Below are 26469 nucleotides of genomic sequence, written 5' to 3'. Positions count from 1 at the left end.
TCTTATTTTTCTTTTGAAATACAAGCTCTTCAACAAGCACTAAATCAACAAAACACTTGATAAAGTATATTCCCCCCAAACAACAAAAAGTTCCATTACTACTTTACTTAAAAATGTTTGGTAAGGGGACAATCACTAACTCCTAAGGCATCTAATTCTATCAGTGCATAGCTTTAATTTTTAGGACACAAGTAGTCCACATGAATATTTGGCATGGAGTTGTCTCTAGAGTTGTTCATTACAAGTTTTATTTGGGCAATGAGATTTTGCTTTGCTCACAGAATAGTGTCTTCTTTGATGTGGTCACACCATGTAGGGGGGTCCAATGCTGAAATCCACCATGTCTCATACTCAATAGTAAAGTGAGCATTTGACCCTTTCAAGTTGTCCATAAGATAGTCTTTAAGGTAAACTTACATTGGACATTCCAGCTATGTGGCTGTCATATTTGAGTTGTGCTCTCTGCAATAGAGTTTGAATGCTTAGAAGTTCAGCTAAAGAGGGAAACTCAGTGCCTGGTCCCACCAGGTAATCTTCAGAATCTTTCTAAGATAATTCAAATGGAAGCAGTTCAATTTTTTGGCATGGTGCTAGTATACTGGCAATGAAGCCAACACTGGTTCTGTAGACTTTCAGTTTGGTTCGCAACCTGATATTCCTTCCCATACTCTCTTTCATCAAACACTTTCAGTGAGGATGAAAAGTGCATCAAGTTCAGCCCTTTCATTGATGATAAATTATTTACCTTGAAAAGCCCAAGATGGAAGGAAAATTGTTGTATGACTTTTTGTTCCCACATGATTGTGCACTAAATGCAGCCTCCAAGACTGAGATACAACAGAGTCTGGATGAGTTCTGTGCTTCTGGTACTAATTTTTGCTTGGCAATTAACACCAAAAAATACAGAGGTTCTTCAGCCAACACCACATCATCTATATATTACCACAAATGAAGAAATTTTTAATCCTGCGGAAAAGTTCACTTACCTTGGACGTTCACTTTCCAGGGATGTCGACATAGAGAATGAGGTTGATGCATACGTTGCTAGAGCTAGCTCAGTGAGTTTTACTAATAATGTATAGAAAGGCTGATGATTCATGCGGGTTTATTTCATATGTCACTGCTATACTGAAATTATTATTTCAATTCATTTTAGTTGAAACTCAAGTTATCTAAGAAGGCCATTATTATCAGAAAAAAAACATTAATTTGGGTTCACCTTAAGCTATTATGATTAATTTTTTTTCTTGTGTTATTTTCATTCCCAGAAATTCTAGTACTATATGAAATAGTAATGACGATCATTGACATTCTTGATATACCCCTGCTTTTAGTGGAAAAAGTCAGTAGTATTTGTCCATTGCATATAGTACTGGATCATGATCTTAGGTAGATATTATTCACTACATTAAGGAAATATACATTAATTCCTATATTTTTTAATGTTTTCCACTAAAATTGTTATTATATTTTGTCAATGCATTTTTAAAATATATTGATCATGCAATTCAATTGTTTTGTTATTACTATGGTTTATAGTTTTCCCAATATAGAACCAACTGTAGTTTTCTGGGATAAATTCAAATTATACTGCATATATTATTTTATTATATTTTTAGCTTCTTTGTGAGTAGTTCATGAAGTATATTCTATTGATCTCCAACAGGTAAATTGTTCTATCATTTTCCTTTTTCCTACTTTATCTTTCCCTAGTTTTGATGTGAAGAACCGATTTAAATCATAAAAGGAGTTTGTAGTGATCCTTTATCCATTGTGGAAAATATTTTATGTAATATTGGACTTAAATAATCTTTAAATGCTTGATAGAATTAACTTACAAATAATTTATATCTTGTTCAAATATTTTATAAAATTTGTCTATTTAAATTCTCTTTCTTTGTACTGTTGATCTTGGTGTGTAATGGTGATTCCATTCACACATACATGTGTTTGTATGTATGTATATTTGTATATAAACAAACATATATATTCCTCCATGTCATTTGTTTTCACTTTTGTTGGTGTATAGCTGGGAAAAAATAGCTTTGAACAATTCCTTTTATTTTTGGCTTTACTTGTTATAGATTCTCCTTTTTCATTTTTTAGATTGTTAATTTGATTTTCTTTTCTTTTTTATCAGAACAGTTAGTAACTTCTTCAATTTTTTTAAAAAGTATTTTTGCCTACCAACTCAATGAAGATTTTCTTGCTGACAAGTTTTATTTGTTTTTTCATTTTAAAAATTTTGCAGGGGATTATTTGATGATTATCTAGTTGTTTTTAGTTCCATGCCCAATTCATTGCTCCCTCACCCCCAGACTCCACTTTGTCTCAACTGTTAAAAGATAAAGATTTTCCCTTCAGGAATGCTTTGGCCTCATCTCAGAAATTTTGGTATGTTGCCTCGTTGCTACAATTTTTAAAACTATGTATCGTTCTTGTGATTTGTTCTTTGACACTTTCTTCAGGATTAAATTATTAAATTAATTAATTTTTCTTCAGGAAAAAAGGTTTTCTTTAAAAGTCATTTCTTCAATATGATTTTAATGCATTTTGGTTAATAAATGATGTCTTTAATCCTGCCTTTCTATATGAATTTGTGAAGTCTTTTCTGCACTAATGCATGGTCATTACCTTTTTTTTTGTTTTTTACTGACAGTTATAGTAATTTTTTTTTAATTTAATTAATCTGTTTTCAGTTTTCAACAATCACTTCCATCAGTTTTAAATTCTCTTTGCCCTCCTTTCCCACTCTCTTCCTGAGACAGCATGCAATCTTGTATGGGTTCTACACTCACATTCTTATTAAACACATTTTCACATTAGTCGTGTTGCATAGAAGAATTAAAATGAATGAGTGAAACCATGAGGAAAGCCAAAAGAAAACAAACATTAAAAGAGAAAGTTGTGTGCTACATCCTGCATTCTGATATCAGAGTTATTTCTCTGAATGTGTATGACATTTTGCCTTAAGAAACCTTTGGGAACGTTTCAGCTTCTTGCATTGCTGTGAAGGGCTAAGTCTATCAGAAGCAATTTTCTCACACTGTGGCTGTTACTGTGTATAATGTTCTCCTGATTTTGCTCATTTCATTCAACATCAGTTCAAATAAGTCTTTCCAGGTTTTTCTGAAGTCTGACTGTTCATCATTTCTTATAGCACAATAGTATTCCATTACATTCATATACCACAACTTGCTCACCCATTCCTCAATTGATGGGCATTCCCTCAATTTCCAGTTATTGGTCACTACAAAAAGAGCTGATACAAATATTTTTGTACATGTGAGACCTTTTCCCATTTTTATGATCTCTTTGGGATGCAGCTCTAACACATGGTCATTCTTGTAAAGGGGCAAGTACATTAGGGAAATTCTCAAAGATTGCATATTTCAATTTTCTAAATATAGGAATTTTGTTGCTCCTATTTTTGTTAGATTTCTCTGGCACTGAAGTTGGTACATTGAAGTACTCTAATATAGTCTTACTGCCCATTTCTCCCTGTATTTTGATTAAATGTTTAAGTATTTAGGCACTTTGCTATTGAATGAATATGTAGTAAAGACTCATATGTTTCATCATGGCCTTATCATTCAGCTGAAAACTACTCACACCAAAATTTTCAGTGATTTCTTAATTGACAATTCAAATGACTTTTAGTGAATTATTATCCTTCATGAACTTTCTGCAGGTTATGGCACTACTGATCCCCTTTTTTCCTTGTTACTCACTTCTCTCTTAAATTTTTAAGTCCCTATTCTCTTCTGTCCTCTTCCTGTCTACTTGCTCTTTCTCAATCTAGATAACATTCAGTAATTGTAGGTGTCCCCAGGCAATATCTCTGGAACACTCTTCTCATCTCCTATATTATTTCACTTAGTCATCTGGATTTGTCATGTCTATACTAGTGATTCTCAGATCTACTTACTGATTGCTAGCTTTTCTCCTGGCAGGCAGTTTTGGACCTCCAACTGTTCATGGAACACCTTAAACCAGATCTTCCATATATATCTTAAATTCAACATTTCCAAGCATAAGTCATTATTTTTTTTCTCTGAGTTCTTGATTCTTCCTAACTTCCCTATTACTTTGAGGGGGCTATCATCTACCCAACTATCCATGAAGACAATCTCAGTGTCATCCTCAACTTCTCAGTGTTTCTCACTTCTTATATCTAATCAATTGCCAAGTGCTGCTGATTTTTCTTTTTCAAAACCTCACATATTTACCTCCCTTCTCTTTTGCGCAACGACATTACATTGTTGCAAGCGTTCACCATCATACACCTGAACTATTTCAATAGACTTCTGGTTAACTTCCTGCCTCAAGTTTCTTGCAACATGATTCATAGTCCATTCAGCTATGAAAGTGATCTTCATTAAGTACAGGACTGACTTTATTATCTCACATTCAATAGATTCTTTATTACTTCCAGGATTAAATACAAAATCTTTCTTTTGTCTCTTAATGTCCTTCATAACCTAATCCTTTCCTACCTTCCAAGTCTTCTTAGACCTTATTTTAATCCACAGACTCTATAATTTAGTGATTCTGTCCTCCTTACTGTTCTTTAAATTGAACATACTATCTCCTAATTGCATATATTTGGACTGACTACCTCCATTTTTGGAATTTCCTTCCTCACCCATACCTTCTGGTTTTCCTCAAATCTTAGCTAAAATATCAGAAAACTTTCCTTTTTATTCAGGTATCATTATTTTCAGTTCCACTTAATGTATAAATTCACATCAAACAAATTTCCACAGTAGTCATGACAGCAAGTACAAGAACAAGAATGAGGAATAAAAGAAGGAAGGAAGAAAGGAAGGAAGGAACAAAACAAGGAAAAGAAAGAGAAAATCTTCTTCAAACTGCCTTCCAATCTCATCAATTCTGGAGATGGATTGCATTTTTCATCTCAAGTCATTTGAATTGTGGTGGATTATTGTACTGATCCAATTTACTATGTCTTTTAAGATTGACTATCTTTACAACATTGCTGCTTCTGGGTACATTTTTCTCTAAATTCTGCTCATTCCAGTTGGCATCAGTTCATTTAAATCTTCATAGTTGTTTCTTTCTAAAATTATCTCCATCATTTCTTGCAGCATAATAATATTCGGTCAAATTAATATACCATAAATTTAATTGAACCACTCACCAAGCAGTGGATTTCCTTTCACTTTCCATTTTTTTGCCACTGCAAAAAAGAGCTGCTAAAATTATTCTTGTATGTATGGGTTCATTTCTTTTGATTTCTTTGAGATGTAAATCTAGTATCATAATTGGATGGCCAAAAGGTATACACAGTTTAATAGCATAGTTCCAAATTACTTTCCAAAATGGTGGGAGCAGTTGACAGTTCTCCCCACAGTGCAGTAATAAACCTATCGTCCCACATATTATCCCTTTAAAAAAAGTTTCAGGAATTTGACTATTTCCACACTCAGAATTATGAAACCACTAAGCTTTGTGCTACTTACTTTCTAGTCTCTTTCATGGAAATAAATAAGCTAAAGGTTGATTTTCTGTAATGCAAATTTGGAATGTTCAGAAAAATTTCCATTGAAGGTAGAGTTATAATACTATTTCCCACTTCAAATGCAGAGAAAAATGGAATCAAATTCCCAGGAGTTGGGGAGAGAGAAGCAACATGGAAAACTGAGAACTTACTTGGAACATACACTCATTTTTTCTTATCAATGGGAAAGCTGGTATTGCAGGAGAACAAAGAAATTTTTTAAATGAAATTAAGACTTAGAAGAATTAAATACGAAAATTGGTGAGGCTTCTCTCCTTTCTAGCTATATTTAAAGAAAAATCAGAAAATGTAAAATAACAACCAAGTCCCAGGGTTGATGCTGAGAATATGGTATTGAAGAACTTTGCTCTTCTGGCTCATCCAAGTGTCTGAAACAATTATACTGTCCAGGTGATCCATCTAAATACTTTCTACTCCTTCTACTTACTATTTGCCACTGCTATGTACATGGCAGGAATAGATGGGGAGAAAGAACACACCAATGCCAAGAGCATCCTTCTGGAGATGGGGGAATTTTTTCAAATTCAAGATGATTACCTTGACCTTTTTGGTGACCCCAGTGTGACTGGCAAGATTGGTACTGACATCCAGGATAACAAATGCAGCTGGCTAGTGGTGAAGTGCCTTCAGTTTGCATAATCTGAGCAAGAAAAGACGTTGGAGGAGAATAATGGACAGAAAGATCCAGAGAAGGTTGCTAAAGTGAAGGAACGGTATGAGAAACTTGAATTGCCTGATCATTTCACCAACTTTGAAGAAGAAAGTTAGAGTAGACTGATGGGGCTTATCGAGAAGCATTCATCCCCCCCTTCCTTCATCTACCTTCTTGAAAATGGCAAAGAAGATCTGCAAACATCAGAAGTGACCAATGAGTTGGACATGAGGAGGGGGGCTGGGGAGGGCTGGATACCTTGTGTGGAGTTGGGAGAGGATATACTCTCAATAAATTATGGCTCTTCAAAAAAAAAAGAAGCAATGGGAGTATTTATTTGACTACTGTGCCCCAAGAAAGAAGAAGAAAGCAGAAGGAAAAGGGGAGGTTTTAGAAGATAATGATTCTTGTGGTGGCAAATGGCAAGGTGCCCTGAGAAAGCAACTAGATGGGATACAAAACTTATTCTGGGTCTGGTTATATAGAGTACGCTAGAGAATCAATCAATAATCAATCAAGAAACATTAGGCCCAGTATCAAAGTTTTAAAACTGAATAAAGGAACTACCCGGGTGAATGAGAGCATAGTTTCTGGGGGTCCTACCCAAAGAGAAACAGAATCTGGCAAGATGGCAAGATAGCAGAAGTAACTGGGAGCCAGGAGTCAGGTTTTCATTAACTTTATGGTAATTTTTAAATTTTTATTATTGTTATAGAAACACCTTGGACATTGGTGATAGAGGAGAAAATCTTTCCTGCAAACTGGTTTAGGGAAGCAAGATAGAACATTTAGATAGTTCCTCTATCTGTCTATAGATCCATCATTTTTTTTTCACTTTTGAGACTTAGGAATACAAGATCAATGGTTCACCAAATGACCATCTTGGCATTTAGAATTGGGGCTCATCCCTTAGTATACAGAATGATTCATTGGAGGTCTTCAAATAGAAATTGGATGATTGTATACTATAGACTATTTGGGACATATAAATTGGACTAAGTGGGCCTCTGAAGTGCCTTCCAACTATACAAATTCTATGATTCTTTGCTTGTGATTCTGAATGTACCACACTACATCTTTTACAAGATGATATTGCATATGTGGAAGGGTAGGGAAAACTGAGTGAATGAGGCCAAGTTAGTTAAAAGCCTCATGTTCTCCAAAACAGCAAAATTGCCCTCTGAATGACTTTTGTCTGAGGAAGGAAACAAAGGAAGAAAATAAGACTTTATTAAACATCTACTGTATATCAGGCAGTTAGTTGGCTTTACAAATGTTGTCTCATTTTATCCTCACAAAAACTATGATTTTATTGTCTCCATTTTACAACTGAGGAAACTGAGGCACCAGAAGTTAAGTGACTTCTTCTCCAGTATCACATTGCTTAGTAAGTGTTTGAGGCTAAATTTGAATTCAAGTCTCCTTACCTCAGGCCCAATATTCTATACATTGTACTATCTGACTGTTTTCTGAGGGGCACAGGAGAAACCCTGTTCCCAGTTTAGTTCTGCCTTTGGGAAGTATATATCAGTCTCCGTGCTCATTCTCCCAACTATGACTTGGATGAGCAGGCTGTTTCACCAAAGGGCTACTACTACTTTTCTCTATCAGAGTCATAGAGGTAACCCTGATGTATGAGTTTGTCTACTACTATCACTAATGAGTTGCCATCTGGTGTGTTCCCTTACTGTCAATCAAAATTAAAATTTAATACATTTTATTATTACAATATATAATAATATTATATTGTATATTACATGCAATATATAATATATTATTATATGTTATATAATTATATAACTTAATTATATGATGATATAATTTAATAGTATAACACAAATATAAATTGATTAACATCAATTAGATTTTACAATAGAATATTTGCAGAGAAAGAATATCAAGGACTCAAGTACAACATTCCCCCCTGGACTGAGTTGTGTTCTCTTCCCTACAAACCTACTTAGTCACAGAAGAGAATGAACTCCAATTTGAACTGATTGCTAAAAATTTCTGTGCGCCCTCTCCAAATTCAGGGTGAGCGAGATACTCCTTGGCCCAGCAAGTCCATTTATCCCTACAATGAGTTCCTATCAAGGTCACTTCTTGGGATATCATAGCTGATGGACGTCTCTCCTTTCCTTGAATACAGGGTGTCTCACTGCCAAGTTGATTCACTACTAGAGAGGGTCAAGCAGTTTGCTCCTCAAAGACAACTCCTCACTGGACTTGGCTTCTTCTACTAGCAGATCTACGTGCCTGGGATGGCTTTTCTGATATTTTGAAGCTCACAGTGTCATAATCCAATCTGTTACATTTCTGACACTTATTCACCTATAATTAGGAATGATAAACACAGAGACAAGAGAAATAGCAATACTATGGATTTTCAGCTATGGTCAAAGTAGAATATAAGAGAGCTAGTGACAGGTGATAGAGTGTTGCTATTACTGACACTGCCCTTCACCAGAACGCTCACATCATTTCTTCTTCCCTACTTGAAAGTTTCAAGGAAAAGACAAAAAAATAATTTCTTTGAGCCTTTTGTATATAAAATTCCTATTCAGAACACAATTACAAGATGTTTTATGACCTCATAATAAACCAGCAGGAAACAGTCATAACTACTCTAAAGTAAAGAGGCAACGGAACCCTCCAGCAGCCAATGTTGGAAGTAGGCTCCATCTGCCTGTAAAATGAATGTCAGCAGGAAGAAAATATTGTGCATGCTCTAAAGATGGGTCCTCTCTGGCTGGTCCTCCCACCATAGAATTAAGACAAAATGAATAGATCAGAACCCTAAAATTATCTCTCATTTTGATTCTCTCTCAAGTCATTAAAAAGCCTGGTATCTTTGGACAACGATTTGAAACAAGATCCCTTCTAAATCTCTATATACTAAAATCAAACTCTATTTCTTCCTCTTGTACGCCTGGTTCATAATTAAGGACACACAAATAAAAAACTGTTAAAATTAACCATATCTTCCCTATAATGGGATACAATTTTAAGATTTATGTATATAGGAAATAACTTTAAAAAAATAAAACTGTCATCTCAGACAGAAAAAGTAAGAGAAAGACAAAAGTGGTTTCATCAGTTGTCTGTATTCTCTGGTAGGGGAAAGTTCACAAATGACTGGATGATCCACACGCTGTGGTCCTGTATAGCTCTCTGTTTTTCTGTCCTGCTGGACCAAGGCACCAGCCCTTCTTTCTTTTCTCTCTCTGCCAGCTCCTATCTCCACCATGAGGGCAGTGGTTGTGCTATAACCACCCCTATAGTTAACATCCATCACTCTTGGGAAAATTCTAGAATCTCTTCCATGGCAGAAAGAAGACAACTTACCTCTTTCAAAGTATACCTCATAGGAACCTGCTCAAGCTAGTCACATTTGTTAATTTTTGTACAAAGTGATCTTATAGAGGAGTGGGCATTGGAAGACGCGATGCTCAAATTAAGCCTCTTGCAAAAAATGTGCTGCTTGAGCTGAACCCTGGGTGCAAGTTGTCAAATTATTCAGTTCCCAATTTAATAATACATAGTGACTACATTCAGAGAATTTTATATGGATGTAGACCCAAGAGCTAGTGTTGACATCAAAATCTATTTCCCATTATAATTTTTAAGAATTTCATCAGATTCACATTAAAAAGGTCATCGATGAGCCCTTAAAATCCCTTCTTAAAGGAAAAATCTCAATCTTATTTTTAAAATGTTCATCATTCTTAATGCATGAAATTTTAGGAGTACATGAATATGTTTCGTTGATTATCATGATCAGTTCATTTTCTATTACCATAATGCAATCCTGAACAAAATGTTTGCTGAATTTATCAGTGAAATGCTCCCCTTTTTTGTAAGGTACCATTTTCCATTTTGATTGAAGGTTTATTGACACTTTTAAATGGATAAAACAAAAATTTAGGTCAAAACTCACTCAAACACATACAAAGAGAAACTTTTTGGGGGTATTTGATTAGTATTTTATTTTTAACCAGTTACAAGTTAAAAGAGTATTTACCATTTGTTTTTTAAAACTTTGAGTTCCAAAAGCCAATGAGGAGAAGAATTGTTTAAGAAGCAGAATTGGATAAATGGAAAATTAGTTCCAAAAGCTCACTGAAGAAACTAATTTCTTAAAAATTAGAATGGAACAAAATAAGAAGTCAAAAATGATAAAATAAAACCAAAAGAATGAAAAAAATTGAAGACAATGTGAAGAATGTCATTAGAAAAACAGCTGACCTACAAAAAGATCCAAGAGAGATAATATTAAAATAATTGGACTACTTAAGAGCCATGATAAAAACAAGAGCTAAGACATCATCTTTAGAGAAACTATCAGGAAAATCTGCCCTGATATTTTCAAATAGGAGGGTAAAATGAAAATGGAAAGAACCATTGATCACCTACCAAAAGAGATCACAAAAGGAAAACTCAAGGAATATTCTAGCTAAATTCCAGAGTTCTCAGGTCAAGGAGAAAATGTTGCTAGGAGGTAGAAAAAAAATAATCTGAGTACTTTAGAAATACAGTCAGAATAACACAAAATCTAGCAGCATCTACATTAAAAAATTGGAAGGCTTGGAATATGATATTCCAAAAGTCAAATGAGTTAGAATTAAAATCAAAAATCACCTACCCAGCAAAATTAGGTAAAATTCTTCAGGGGAGAAATGACCTTCAAATACATGGAGAACTTTCAAGCATTCTTGATGAAAAGATCAGAATTGAGTAGAAAATTTGACTTTCAAATGCAAGACTTAAGAGGATCATGAAAAGGTAAACAGGAAATAAAAGTCATAAGGGACTTATTAAAGTTGAGCTGCTTATGTTCTTCCATGAAGAAATGACATATGTAACTCATGAGACTTTTGTCAGTATCAAGACAGTTACTAGGAACAAATGTATACACACACACACACACACACACACACACACACACACAGAGGGCACTGGATGAGTTGAGCATGACAGGATGATATCTAAAAATAGAATTAAAGGGTGAGAAAGGATTGTACTGGGAGGAGAAAGGGAGTGGTAGAATGGAGTAAATAATCTCACATGAAAGAAGCAAGAAAAAGCTTTTACAGAGGAGGGGAAGAGGGGAGAGGTGAAAGGGAAAAACTGAATCACAAACTCATTGGAATTGGCTTAAGGAGGGAATGACATAAACACTCATTTTGGTATGGAAACACATCTTCCCCTACAGTAATGTAGAGGGTAAAGAGATAAGAGAGGAGATGATAGAAGGAAAGACAGACTTGAGGTGGGGGTAATCAGATGCAAACACTTTTGAGCAGGGACAAGGTGAAAGGAGAAAACAGAATAAAAGGGGGTGGAGAAGATGTAGGGAAATATAGTTAGTCTTTCACAACATGACTATTCCAGAAGTATTTTGCATGAATACACATGCATAATCTATATCAAATAGCTTGCCTTCTAACTGAGGGTGGGTGAGGAAAGAGGAAGGGAGAGAACTTTGAACTCAAAGGTTTTAAAAAGAATGTTCAAAACTGTTTTTACATACAACTGGAAATAAGATATAAAGTTAATGGGGTATAGAAATCTATCTTGCTCTACACGAAAAGAGAAGGAGAAAGGAATAAAAGAAATGGGTGAGGGTGACAGAAGAGAGGGCAGATTGAGGAAAGGGGTACTCAGAAAGCCTGCCATCTTGGTATTGAGGGAAGATATGTGGGAAATTTTGGAACTCAAAATCTTGTGGAAGTGATGTCCAAAATTAATTAGTTAATTTTAAAAGACTTAAAGAAAAAACATTGAATTCCAGATTTTCTCCAGACAATCCACCCCACACAACCACCACCACCACCACCATAGAGAAGGAAAGCATTGTGATATAGGCTATGCATATGTAGTCATGTAAAATATATCCATAAGTCATGATGTGAAAGAAAATGTAGACTGCCAAAAAATCTCAAAAAAAAATTAAAGAAAATAAAAATTATGCTTCAACTTGTATTCAGACAACATCAGTTTTGTCTCTGGAATTGGATAACATTTTTCATCATAAGTCCTTCAGAGTTATCTTGGATCATTGTATTAATATAATAGTTTTCACTACTGCTGTTGTTCATTCGTTTCAGTTGTGACTGACCCTTCATAACACTAGTTGGAGTTTTCTTGCCAAACACTAGAGTAGTTTGGCATTTCCTTTTCCAGATCAGTTTACAAATAAAGAAGTTTAGGCAAACAGAATGAAGAGATTGTGCCAGGCTGACACAGCTTACTGAGTCAGATTTGAATTTAGGTCTTCCTGAAACCAAACAGTACTCTATGCCATATAGCTCTCTTAAAACAATAGTGAGCTAACCTTTTTGGATCCATGGCAAATATTACAAGTTTTCTCCAGAAGTGAGTTTATGTGAAGATTGTCTATTCTCTTAAATTGTGGTTTCCCCAACCAGCCTCCCATGGATCTCTGACACTTACTATCCATCTTCTCACTTCCTCTCACAGAACCAAAATGAGACACTTGATTTTTTTAACTTAAGTTGTGTTTCACATAGCCTCTGATAACTGAATTAATCACAACACTGTCAAATATAATTTGCTTTTGAGTTTCCTAATCTAATATTATGCATTTAATAATCTAATATTCTGCATTTTCTATTTGTCATTGCTGCTTGTCCATAAGACTATTTTATTTAAATCAATAGTAGATTGTTTTCTGCCGAGGACTGTGAGAATCCAACCTAGGCATTCAAGGTATCCATAAGGGACTTGCCACAGAATATTTTTTTAGGTTCCTAAGGTTACCTAACCTGAGCAACAAGAGAGCCTGTATATGTCTGATAGGGAATTTTCCTAAATTAGTTTTAACATAATCAGCAATCCTCTGTCCATTTGACTGTTAATAGTTCAGTGCCTACCAGGACCCTCAGGGAGCCAGGATATCCACCTTGACAATACTGCTCATGTGAAAGAAGTTCCGATATTTATGATATCTAAAAGGATATAATTAAAGTAAGTATATGATTCTTTCTAGTATGACAGCCCTAGTTATGCAAAATTTCCTAAGTAATGGTTTATATAGAGAAGTAATAGGTTTTCTTTCTTTTAAGGATAATAGCTGTCTAATAACCTTGACCTGAGATCTACTAGCATGACTGAAAAGTGAACAATAGCAAAATTTATTAAAATAATCTGTGTAATCTAAGGGCAAATCAGGGTCAAGGAAGGGATTTCCATTGCCAAACTCAAATATGCTGTCAATCACATAATAATAATAAATTCTTAAGAGTTCAAAGGGAAATTTTCAGAGGCTAAAAATAAAAGCAGAGTCAAACACATAACTTGTTTATCCAAGTAAAATTTATTGAAGGACATGGCACAATCGACTAGCTATTAGGATGATACAGAAGGTACCTGCCTCTGATGTCTCTACTAGTGCTAAATGTGCACTGATTTCTCATTAGATACTCAGCTCTACAAGCCAGGCAGCCATGATTTTCTGTGAGAATTCTTTTTGTATCAATACTTCATCAATGTGGTGCACTCTGAAGGGAATTGCTCTTATTAGGCCATATTTATGACACCAAATACTCTCCTTCACTCTAGAGCTGAAGTCTTGGGACACAGTATAACTGACCTCATGAATAAATTCACAACAGGTCTTTTGAGAAGCTCAGTCTTGACATATACTCAACAGTACACTTATTGGATGTGTGACTTATATCCACAGAAAACCTATACTAGGCAGCTTGAAATTATTTGTGTATCACAGCCTACACAAAATGCTCACTTCAAATGTGGCACTTATCTTGAGAATGATTATGAAATAAATTACTATTATCTTAGATTGGAAGAAGGCAAAAAGTCTATAGGGTAAGAATTGTAATAAGTTATTTTTTTTATTTATTGGTTTAACAAACCAAGAGGTTACAAGTCATTAGATAATAACCATTAATAAATACAGTGACTAATTCAACATCAGGTAGAAAGGGTTAAAGCACACTACACTTAAAACAAATCTCTAATTTACTAAATAAAAAACCTGAAAAGCAAAAATAAACCCAGAGTGATAACTTTGGAAGCCCAGACGATCACCAGCAGGCAGCAACTGGCATAGGTGCTAACCAGCATCATACTCACAGCTAATGCTGTACCTTCAGATTCAGAGAGAGTCCTGAAGACTGCACACTCTGAGGTGAGTTAAGTAAAAGCAATTTTTGATAAATTCATGTTGGTTCCATTCACCTTTTAGGTATTTAATAAATATTTCTTTAATACAGCATTGGACAGAAAAGTAAACCATGTCTCAGAGACTCTCAGTCATTTGTTCAAGGTAACCTAGTTAGTAAGTTGGGAGTAGAGAAGTCAAATCCTTATAATCTGAAAAAAATATCAAAGATTGTTATACTAAACTGGGAATATATTAACCCAAAAAATTGCAAAAACTCTCAAGGAGAGGAATTTAATTTGGAAGGACTGGGTAGGGAAGAAAGTTCCTGTTTGTGACAGAGCAACATGAATAAAATGATCCTATAATAAATAAAAAAATGAAGTGGTTTTAAGTATTCTGCTTCTGAAAATTAGCTAAAACCACCTTTGAACATAACATTTTCTTCAAAGCTGCTGTGATATCTTTATTTCTGACACTATAGATCAGAGGGTTTATAACAGGTGTTAGGATATTGTAGAAGACAGACACCAACATATCCTTCTCAGTAGTATGATACAAAGGAGGGAACATGTAGTTATAGACAGAAGCTCCATAAAAGAGAATAACAACAGCTATATGGGAGGAACATGTGACAAATGCTTTCCTATGACCCGTAGCTGAATTCATCCTATAGACTGTGAGGAGAATAAGGGAGTACGAGCTTAAAATAACTATGAGAGGGATGAGGAGCATAAGGACACAGCACAGGTACATGACAGTCTCATAGAGTGATGTGTCTGAGCAGGAGAGTTTCAACAAGGCAAGGACCTCACAGAAGAAGTGTTGGATCTCTCTGGACTTACAAAATGGAAAGTTCATGGTGATAGGGGTGATAGTGAAGCCATCAACAGAGCCCAAGATCCAACACACAACTGCAAGTAGGATGCAGATTCTGTCGTTCATGATGGTGGAGTAGCGGAGAGGGTGACAAATGGCCATATACCTGTCATAGGACATCGCTGCCAAAAGGAAGAACTCTGCTCCTATAAGAGTTACATAGAGGAACATCTGGAGTCCACAGGATGAGGCTGAGATATTATGAATCCCAATTATCTGATCCAACAGCATCTTGGGCACAGTAACAGAGATATACATCATGTCCATGAGGGAAAGCTGACTGATGAAGAAGTACATGGGAGTGTGGAGGTGGGGATCACTTTGAATCAAAAGAACCAAAGTGGCATTGCTAGTCAGAGCTATTGTAAAAATAAGGAATATCAGTGAGTAGAGGAAAGGAGAATATTTGCTTTGGGTAAAGAGCCCCAACAGGATGAAGTCAGTCCCAAAAGTTTGATTCTCCAACCTCATTCTTTGGTTCATATCATCTCACCTAGAGAAGATTAAAACCAACCAGAACAACAAAAGATTTTATAATCTGTCCCATATACATAAACGATAGATCATCTATTAGTGAAGAAAAGAGATATGCTATAGATTTTCCAACAGGAGCAAAGATGTATTTGTGCTAATAGGAGCGATTCACGTCAATCCATGATACAGATGATCTAGATAGATCTATTTGGATAGAAATTTAATTTCAGTCATTTCCAACCCTGAGATTCTGCCAGATTATTCTTATAGAAAGTAGTATTCAAGATGACCTCTGTAGATTGAAATAAACATAATAGAAAACATAGAAACAGCCATTTTCTTTTTGTTTTTGTCACATGAGCATCTCCAATTTATTATGCCTGAAATGGAGCTCATTATGCTTCACTTTTCAAAACTTCCCTATTAATGTCAAAGACAGTACCCTACTCTCAGTCACTCAGTCTAAAAATCTCATTATTGTCTTGAATTCTTGATTCACTGTTCCCCTATATTTATAGCATAATGCCAAATCTTGTAGTTTCTACTTTCATAATATCTCTCATATAGGACCTATTCTCTTCATCACTCAACATCTCAGCTGAAGCCATTATCATTTTCGTATCCAGATGTTCACCTGAACTGCTGCAGTAGACTTAAATTGGTCCTCCTACCACAATACTTTCCCTCCTCTAATTCGTCTCCCACTCAGCTGACACAACAATTTTCCTAATGCTTAGTTCTGACCAAGAAATCTCCTACTTTGTTAACTCCATATCTTCCTATTTCTTCCAAGACAATATAAACACAAAAATTAATCTTTTCCTTAGTATTTAAAACTCTCCATAACCTTATATGTTTCTACGCTTTACCTCCCTCGAATCAGCTAAATTATCCTACATGCTATTCTTCACACACAATATTCCATCTCCCCTCTCCATGTCTTTACATTGACTATCCCCCATGCCTCTAATAAATGGTCTCTTTCCTAACTTCCTACCTCTTAGCTTCTCTGGCTTCCTTCAAGACTCAGCCTTCCTCACTTCCTCACAGTTGCTACTGCCTCCCCTTCTGAGAGTTTACTGCTCTTTTCTACTACCACATCTACTGCTATATATTCCTACTTATTTCAGTGTTGTCTCCCACATTACAATATGACCTTCTTGAGGGCAAGAACTAATTTTACCTTTCTTTATATCCCCAGATTAGCTCCGTGAGTGACACCGAGTAAATATTAAATGGTTGTTAACTGACTAATAAAATGTTAAAAATCAGTCCTCTGGTGGTCAGTAGTGTACTAGAGAGAGGGTTTTATAAAGACCTGTTTATGCTGACAGCACTTTTTTACAAATCTGTGAAACCAAAATCAAAATGGTTGTGGGGAGGATCAACTCCATAATTCCAGGTGAAGATCTTCATAAGAAAGCAAATAAGCATTTTTTAAATACTTACTACGTGTCAGGCACTATACTAATCGGTTTATAAAACAATATGAGATGCAAATATTTGGTTTCATCATCACAACAACCTTAGGATGTAGGTGCTATTACTATCCCTACTTTATAGCTGAGGAATTTGAGGTACACAGTGGTTAAGGGACTGGCCCAGGGATACACATCTAGTAAGTGTCTGAGTTTGCATTTGATCAAAGGCATTGTGACTCCAAGTCAAGCCCTCTATTACTACTCCACCTAGGATGTCCATACATCTGTTTCTCTCAATACAATTCATAGGACTCTTCTTCTCTCTTTAAGCATTTTCAGCTTTTTCCATGAATGTACCAGGAATGTGCCCTTCCTTATAGGATATAATACTTAGTGCCAGAAGGGAATTAAATTATAAAATTATCCAGAAGAATATTATTAATTTACCCATAGTTCATAGGGAAAAAGTAAAGATATAATTCAGACACATTCTCTGATTCATTATTTCCCTTTCACTACACCATAGTTCCTGTCTATAGAAGTCATTTGGTTTCTCTGAACTCTGGCTACATTTTAAAATATTTATTCATCTTTCCCCGATCCCACTAATTGAAGGGGATCTTTTTCTTTCCTTGACACTACTGCTTCTTTGGATCAGATGTGTTTATCTCATTTTCCTGTGTATCTTAGTTATTGCTATCTTATCTTCTCTATTTGAATTTAAGATTATAGGGGCTATTTCCTCTTTCTGAACATCAGCATGTAGAGAAGGGCCTTGCACAATAGATACACTTTAATTGAATAGAATTGGATTGGATCAGATTGAATTAAAACCATTTTTGTCTCACAGCGATTCACTTAAAACTGATTGACTTAAAAGACTCTCACAGGAAAAAAGTGATCATACCCCCCCCTGCTTGTTTTGACTAAACGCCTGACAATTGTGAAATAGAATAAATAGTGCAGAAAAAATTGATTTGGTTTCAAATGATATCTATGGGCAGCTAGGGAGGAGAATGGATAGAGCACTGACGCTGGAATCACAAGGACGGCAATTCAAATATAGACTCACTAGCTCACACATTGTGGGCAAGTCACTTAACCTGGATTGCCTTCCAAAAATAAATAAACAAATAAGATAAGTGCTCCACACTCAGTTAATTACAAAGTGAGGCAATTTATATATTGAAATTACTTATTTCATAGAAATTTCTAGTTTGCTACTTCAGAATATAATCCTATAAGCATAAAAATGATGCCTTAATTCAGTGATGAATATATAAATTATGAAACACCTTCAAGGTAGAAGAAGGACTTGCATCCCCAAAAATATTTGCAAGTTCAGAGAAATTCATGTATCTTTGAAAGAATCTATTAAAAATTTATTCATCTATGATACTTTTACTCATGAGTCTGTATACTGGTCATCTGACATTTTCTGCATCTATGAATTTCTTCTACTTTAAAAAATAAACTTGACTTACATCAATTTTCAGAACCCTTTAAGAGGTAACATTCTACTATTCAATGTCTCTTCTTTCAAAATATTGCCAGTCATGATTGATTTCTTCATATCATTTTCCCCACCATGAATGAGTATCTACCTTACCTTTTGCCTACTCAAATTCTAGTCTATTTTTATTGTTCATGGAGCTTGGCTGTTTCTACATTCAGATGCATGAGAGAATTAGACTTTTTGCTACTTACCTCCCATTCCATCTATGAAAAAAATTTGCCAAAGGTTAATTTTTTATAATGCAAACTGGAGATGTTCACAGGTATTCCCAAAGACTAAGTCAGTGATATTCTTCTCCACTCCAAAAGCAGAAAAAACTTCCAACAAACTCTAAGCAAATGACCAAAGTCATCAGTGGAAACTAAAAATACGTATGTAAAATGTGCTATGTTCCCTATTACTGTGAAAACTAGGATTACACAAAATCAAAGTAATGTTAAGAGAAATTATGACTGATACTAGAAGCATCAATAAGATAATAATAGATGGACAAGATTTACATCTACTTCCAGCAAAATCTGAGAGGTTAGTGTAAAAACCAAGTACCAGAGCTGCTATTGAGAAGCAGCATGTATTATTGAAGAAATTGGATGGAACTCTGCCATCCCAGGTCTCTCTTTGTCAACATAAATGTGACTATAAGGGTAATACATCAAGAGGCTGGCCCTGTGTCAAGGGGATGGAGGAAGAGATGGGTGTGATGTGAATACAAAGAGTGAGGTCAGAATATTACATCATCCCCCTTTTCATATTAATTACAGAAAAATTCTGGAACCCAGATGGAATTACAAGTATATTGTCTTGGGAACAAGAGTTTTGGATGTGGAGGGGTCATATCTCTGATTCCACCTTCCTGTGTGGTCTGGAGAAAGGTATTGGTTTGATTTCCATATGCAACAGTATGAAGTTCCCACCTGCCTGGAATGTCAGGAATGTCTGGTCTCTTTAGGTTTCTCATCAATACCCTTCAGGGTAACTGATATATCTAAACACTCTGTGTTTGGGTCCAGCCTCCACTGATGGTATTCCTCCAGTGTAAGAGAAAGTGAGGGAAGTACCCCACAGGACAATTTCTTTTAATCATGCACAGCATTTACTTGAAGAGGTAAAACAAATATCTTACTCCCTAACACTGGTAAGAATAATCCTCTCCACACAGGACTTTAGTCTCTGAGGAGGTGAAGGGGATTAGGTTCATAATTTAACTCATTTCATATTCAGTCCCATTTTCAAACCCTGGCTCCCTGGCTACTCAGAGCTTCCTTGCTGGATTGTCTCACTGCCATGGCCCATCTTTAATCCTGACTCCAGCGTCACCTTGGTAGAGGGTGTAGAGAACCTCCATTATAGACAAGCTGGACATGTTCAGAGCAGCTTTATGATATATACACATATACATAAAATTAATATCTGTTTTTATGTAAAAACAATAATAATCCAAATGTCCATTTATATAACAATTCTACATGGATCAAACTACTAGTTCTTGCATTAAAAGTATATAAAAGTGTTTATGTTATGCTAAAATGAAAAAAGAGACAACAGCAAGTCTAATTTATATTCATTTTTTATGCTGTGTCACCCAGGTAATATGCTATATCAATTTCCTCTTGAGGTTTGCTTACCTTGAACTAACTTTTGGTTTTCATTAGCGTATAGGCATTAGCCTCCCAGAATTTCAATTAAAACTGCATTGCTATACTTGTACTTTATACCATTTCTGGGCCAAATGATGCTGACACTATTTGACATTTTTCTCCCTCTGAGATCTGTCAGTTCATGTCTTTTGACCCTTTGTCTGTTGCACAATGGCTCTGATTTCTCTAAATTTGGCTCACTTAACTTATATATCTTAGAACAATGTATACTTCATCATGGAAACTAATTTTTCTTGTTACCTGTTTTGCATTATTTTTTGTAGAATTGGTTGTTCTCCCCAAATCCTTGTAGTTTTATACAATCAGAATTATACATCCAAACTCTTCTAACTATCTCTATCTTTTCTTTCATCATGAACTCATCATTTCCTCTTTGTAGACTTGACATAACTTCTTCTTTGTTGTCCTATTTTACTTATAATGTAATCCTTTATCTAAATCATCTACCCATTTTGAGCTTTTCTTTGTATATAGGGTTTAATTCTGAGCTATGGATAATGTCTCCCAGACGGCTTTTAAAGTTTTTTGACAGTTTTTATTGAATAGTGAATTCTGTCCCCACTAGATGTCATCTTTGAGTTCATTAAACATTAGATTATTACGTTTATTTTTTTCTGTGCTTTATATGCCTGGGGCAGCTAGATAGTACAGTAGATAAATTGCCAGGCCTGAATTCAGGTAGATTCAGCTTCCTGAGTTCAAATCGAGCATTAAACACATACTAGCTGTGTGACGCTGGGCAAATCACTTAACCATGTTTATCTCAGTCCACATTTGTAAAGTGAGCTGGAAAAGGAAATGGCATCCAACTCCAATATCCTTGCCAAGAAAACCTTAAGAGAGGTCACAAAGAGTCAGAAAGACCTGAGAAACAGATAAACAGCAACAAAGTCTATGTATCATGTTTAATTATTAATCTCTCTTTTGTTCTCCTGGTTCTGCTCAATTCACTTAGCATCTGTTCATATGTCTTTCCAGCTATTTCTGAAGTCCAACTTTGTCATTTCTTATAGAAAAATGGTCTTCCATTACATTCATACACAACAACTTGTTCAACAATTCCCAAATTCATGGACATTCTCTTGATTTCCAGTTATTGGTGACCACAAAAAGATGTGCTATAAATATTTTTGTACATGTGTAACCTTTGCCCATTTGTATGATCTCCTTGGGATACAGCCCTAACACATGTTCATTTCTTGTAAAGGTGGCAAGTACAGTAGAGAAATTCTCAAAGATTGCATTTTCCATTTTGCTAAATCCTACAATTTTGTTGCTCATATTTTTCATAGGTTTCTCTGGCATTGAAGCTGGTACACTGAAATATTTGACTATAGCCTTATACTCATTTCTCCCTATATTTTGATTAAATGTTTAAGTACTTAGATGATTTGCCTTTGCATGAATCCATAGTAAATACTCATGTTATTTCATCATGGCCCTATCATTCAGCTAAAAATTCCTCACACCAAACTGTTGAGTGATATCTTAATTGACAATTCTAATGACTTTTAGTGAATTCTCATCCTTCATGACCTTTCTTCAGTCTCTGACACTTGATCCTCTTTTTCTTCGTTACTGTTCCTCATTTCTCTCTTAAATTTTTAAGTCCTTATTCTCCTCTGATTCTCTTCCTGTTTACTTCTTCTTTCTCAGTTTAGATGACATCCAGGAATTGTAGGTTTCCCCATGCAATCTCTCTGGAGCACTCTTCTCATCTCCTTCTATATTTGACTTACTTATGTGGATTTGTCATGTCTATGCTAATTATTCTCAGATCTACTTACTGAATGCTAACTTTTCTCCTGACAGACAGTTTTGCATCTTCAGCTGTCCATGGGAAATCTGAAACCAGATGTTGCATAAGCATCTTAAATTCAACATTTCCAAGCAGAAGTCATTATCTTTTCCCCAGACTCTTGATTCTTCCCAAATTTCCCATTAATTTTGAGCACAATATCATCTACCCAGTTACACATGTAGGGAACGTAGGTGTCATCCTCAAATTCTATCTTTCTCGCTTCCCATATCTAATCAGTTGCCAAGTGCTTTTCATTTCTCTTTTTCAACATCTCACATATATGCTTCCCTTCTTTGTTCTGACAAGTTATACCACCTATTTTCATGTACTCATGATCATACATGGGAATTATTTCAATATCCCTCTGGTTAACTTCTTACCTCAAGTTTCTTCCAAAATGGTTCACAGTCTATTCACAGCTATGAAAATGATCTTCATTAAGTAAAGGTCAGATTACATTATCTCTCATTCAATAGATTTCTTATTACTTCCAGAAATAAAAATAAAATCCTACCTTTTTCTCTAAAAGTCCTTCATACCTTAATCCTTTCCTACCTTTCCACTCTTCTTGAACCTAATTTCTATCCATAAACTTTATAATTTACTGATTCTGTCTTCCTTACTGTTCTTTACATTTAACACTCCACCTCCCAATTACACATATTTAATCTGACTTCTTCCATTCCTGAAATTCTCTCCTTACTCACCCCTACCTTCCAATTTCCTTCAAATCTCAGGTAAATTCCCAGCAAATCTTTCTTTCTAATTCAGGTATATTTTATTTTAAGTTCCGTTAAAAATATGAATTCATGTCAAACAAATTTCCACATTAGTCATGAGAAGAAGTACAAAAAACAAAAATGAGGAAAAAGGAATGAATGAATGAGTGAACGAGGGAATAAAAGAAGGAAAAGAAAGAGAAAATATGCTGTAATGTCCACTCCAGGTCCACTAGCTCTGGAAGTGGATTTCACTTTTCATCTCAAGTCATTTGGAATTGTAGTAGATGATTTAGTAAATACTTAGCACTGATTATCTTCACAACATTGCTGTTTCTGTATAAATTTTTCTCTTAATGCTGCTCATTCCACTTCACATCAGTTTATTTAAATATTCATAGTTGTTTTTTTCTAAAATTATCTTCATCATTTCTTGCAGCACAATAATATTCCAATATATTTATATAGTATGAGCATTTTTAAACCACTCACCAAGTAATGGACACCCCCTCACTTTCAAATTATTTGCCACTACAAAAAAAAGGAGGTACTATAGTTATATTTTTATGTTTGGGTTCATTTATTTTGATTTCTTTGGGATGTGAATCTAGCAGCACCATTCGAGGATTGATACACACCATTTAATAATATAGTCGCAAATTGCTTTCCTGAATGGTTGCACCAGTTTACAATTCTACCCGCAATATAGTAATAAACCTATTGTACCATGTTCCACTTCTTAAAAACAAAGTTTCGTGAACTTGACTATTTCCACATTCAGAATTATGAAATAACTGAGTTTTGTACTACTTACCTCCTGGTTTCTTTCATGAAAATAGATTGATAGGTTGATTTTCTGTAATGAAAATTTGAAATGTTCAGAAGAATTTCCAATGAAGCTAGAGTTTTATTATTATTTTCCACTTCAAAAGCAGAGAAGAATGAAATGACATTCCCAAAGGTTGGGGTTAGAGAAGCAACATGAAAACTGAGAACATACTTGGACAATACTCTGTTTCTTAGCAATGGGAATGCCGGCATTATACGAGAGCAAAGAAAATTTTTTAATGAAATTAAAGAATCAAATGATAAAATTGGTGAGGTTTTTCTCCCTTATAACTGATGTTAAGAATTTTTTTAAAGAATTAAATTTAAATAACTACATTTAGAGAATTTTAAATCAGAAGAGTTAATGTTCCAATGACGTCTCAGGGTTGATGTTGAGAATGTGATATTGAAGAATTTCTTGTATTGTCCAGGTAATCCATCTAAACGCTGGCACTGAGAGATAAGAGGAAAGGAGCTGGTTTTAAATACACTGAGTTAAATAGAAATGTAATATCACCCACTTCTTATTCCCCTCAGGTCATTTCTCATTGATCACAAACATCTCCTACACTCCACATTCTAAAAACAAAATAGAACAAAATAAAATTCTCATTTGGTTCTTATATCTCCTCAAATTATCATCTTCACTTTCTTCTCACGTTCATAGCCAAACTCCAAGAAAAATGTACTTAGCTGCATTTGTTGCCTCCACTTATCACCTCTAAATTCATAGCAATCTGACTACCAACTTCATGACTTAACTGAGACTTCTCTACCTAAAGACATTCTAGTCTTCTGATTGTTAAGCCTAACATTTCAGTGTTACCATTTTTAACTCTTCTGCATCATGTTTTGCTATTGCCTACCTAACTCTCTTGGACACTCTCTCTTTCCTAATAGTTTGTAATTCCTTTCACTTGATCCTCTTGATACTATTCTGACCTCTCCTTAGTCTGCATTGCTGTATCACAAGCTATCTCTAACACCTCTAGTTGGAAGTACACCACAGCATCTGTCCTAGGTCTCCATCTCATCTGTATATTCTCTTTGCTAGTACCCACATCAGTTGCTGTGCATTTAATTATCACTTTAGTACAGATAATTTTCAAATTACATATTCAGTATTTCTCTCCTGAGATCCAAGCATGTTAGAGACAATGAGTTGATCTATAGAGCAGTCAATTAGCCCACACTTAAAGAAGCAGTGGGAGTTTTTCTTTGACCACTGTGCCCAAAGAAAGAAGAAAGCAGAAGGAAAAGGGGACATTTGAGACAAGGATGACTCTGGTGGCAGCCCAGATGGCAAGATACCCTGAGGAGACAACTAGATGGGATACAAAACTTATTGTGGTCTGGGGACTGTTATGTATAGTAGAGAAACCACAGTCATAGGATAAAAGCTGAAAAACTGAATAAAGTAAATCTCTGAATGAATTAGAGCATAGTTCCTTGGGGTCTTGCCCTGAAGATGCTATGGGAAAAACAGGATCTGGAAAGATGACAAGTTAGCAGGACTAGATGGCTCAATGGGCTATAGGACCCAGGAATTGGGGTCACAAATCAGATTTTCATTTATTTTATGGTAATGTTAAAGTTTTTATTATTACTATTCAAACACCTTGGATATGGGTGTTAGAAGAGAAAATCTTTCCTGCTAACTGGTTTAGGGAAGCAAGATAGAAGCTTTAGAGGGTTCCTCTGTCTATAGACTCATCACTTTTGAGCCATAGGAATGCAAAGTTAATGTCTGACCAAATGACTATTACAACATTTAAAACTGGGGCTCATTCCTTAGTATGCAGAATGATTCACTGGAAGTCTTCAAACAGAAACTGAATGATCCCTTGTTAGTCTTATTGTATACTTACTATAGACTATTTGGGGCATATAAATTAGACTAAGGGGACCTCTGAAGTGCCTTTCAACTATAAAAATTCCAGAACTCTTTATCTGTGATTCAGAGTATACCAAACTGTTTCTTTTACAAGCTGATATTACGTATGTAAGAAGGGTAGGGAAAACTGAGTGAATGAGGCCAAGCTAGTCAAAAGTCTCATCTTTTCCAAATCAGCAAAATTACAGTCTAACTCACTTTTGTCCAAAGAAGAAGGAAAAAAGGCAGAAAACAAGAATTTATTAAATGCCAACTGTATACCAGGTAGTTAGTTAGCTTTACAAATATTTTCTCATTTGATCCTCACAACACTTATGGTATTTTTGTCTCTATTTTACAACTGGGGAGACACAGACTCCAGATGTAAAGTGACTTCTCCAGGATCACACTGCTTTTTATGTGTCTGAGGCCAGATTTGAATTCAAGTCTCCTGATTCCAGATCCAAAACTCTATGCGTTGTGCTAACTGACTGTTTTCTTAGGGGCACAAGGAAAACCCTGGATCCAGTTTAGTTCTGCCTTTAGGAAGTATAAGTTAGTCTCTATGCTCACTTTCTCAACTATGACTTGAATATGCAAGCTGTTTCCAAAAGGGCTACTACTTTTCCCTATCAGGATCATAAAGGTAACCCTGATGATATGAGGTTGTCTATTACCATCACTAATGACTTCCCATCTTGTGTGCTCCCTCAATGTCTATCAAAGATAACATTTAATATATTTAGTTACTATAATATCTAGTACTTTATTATATATCATATATGTAATATTATAATATATTATATAATTAATAACACCAAAGAAAAATGATTAACATCAATTAGATTTTACAAAAGAGTATTGACTGAGAAAGAATATCAAATACAACATCCCCCCTGAACTGAGTTGCTTTCCCCTCGACAAATTCACTTAGACACAGAAGAGAATGAACTCCAATTTCAA

At 35.1% G+C, this 26469-nt stretch overlaps 1 protein-coding gene across 1 annotated transcript; it reads right to left on the bottom strand.

Annotated features, from left to right (window-relative positions):
* Window positions 1–14727: 14727 nt before the first annotated feature.
* Window positions 14728–15699, bottom strand: LOC140522665 (olfactory receptor 2T29-like). The gene has a single exon (XM_072637998.1). It carries the CDS (start codon window positions 15697–15699, stop codon window positions 14728–14730), a length of 972 nt encoding a protein of 323 aa, XP_072494099.1.
* Window positions 15700–26469: the final 10770 nt, after the last annotated feature.

Source organism: Notamacropus eugenii, chromosome 2, assembly GCF_028372415.1.
Source record: "Notamacropus eugenii isolate mMacEug1 chromosome 2, mMacEug1.pri_v2, whole genome shotgun sequence".
In the NCBI taxonomy this organism is placed as follows: Eukaryota; Metazoa; Chordata; class Mammalia; order Diprotodontia; family Macropodidae; genus Notamacropus; species Notamacropus eugenii.
This window is presented reverse-complemented; position numbering and strand designations above follow the sequence as displayed.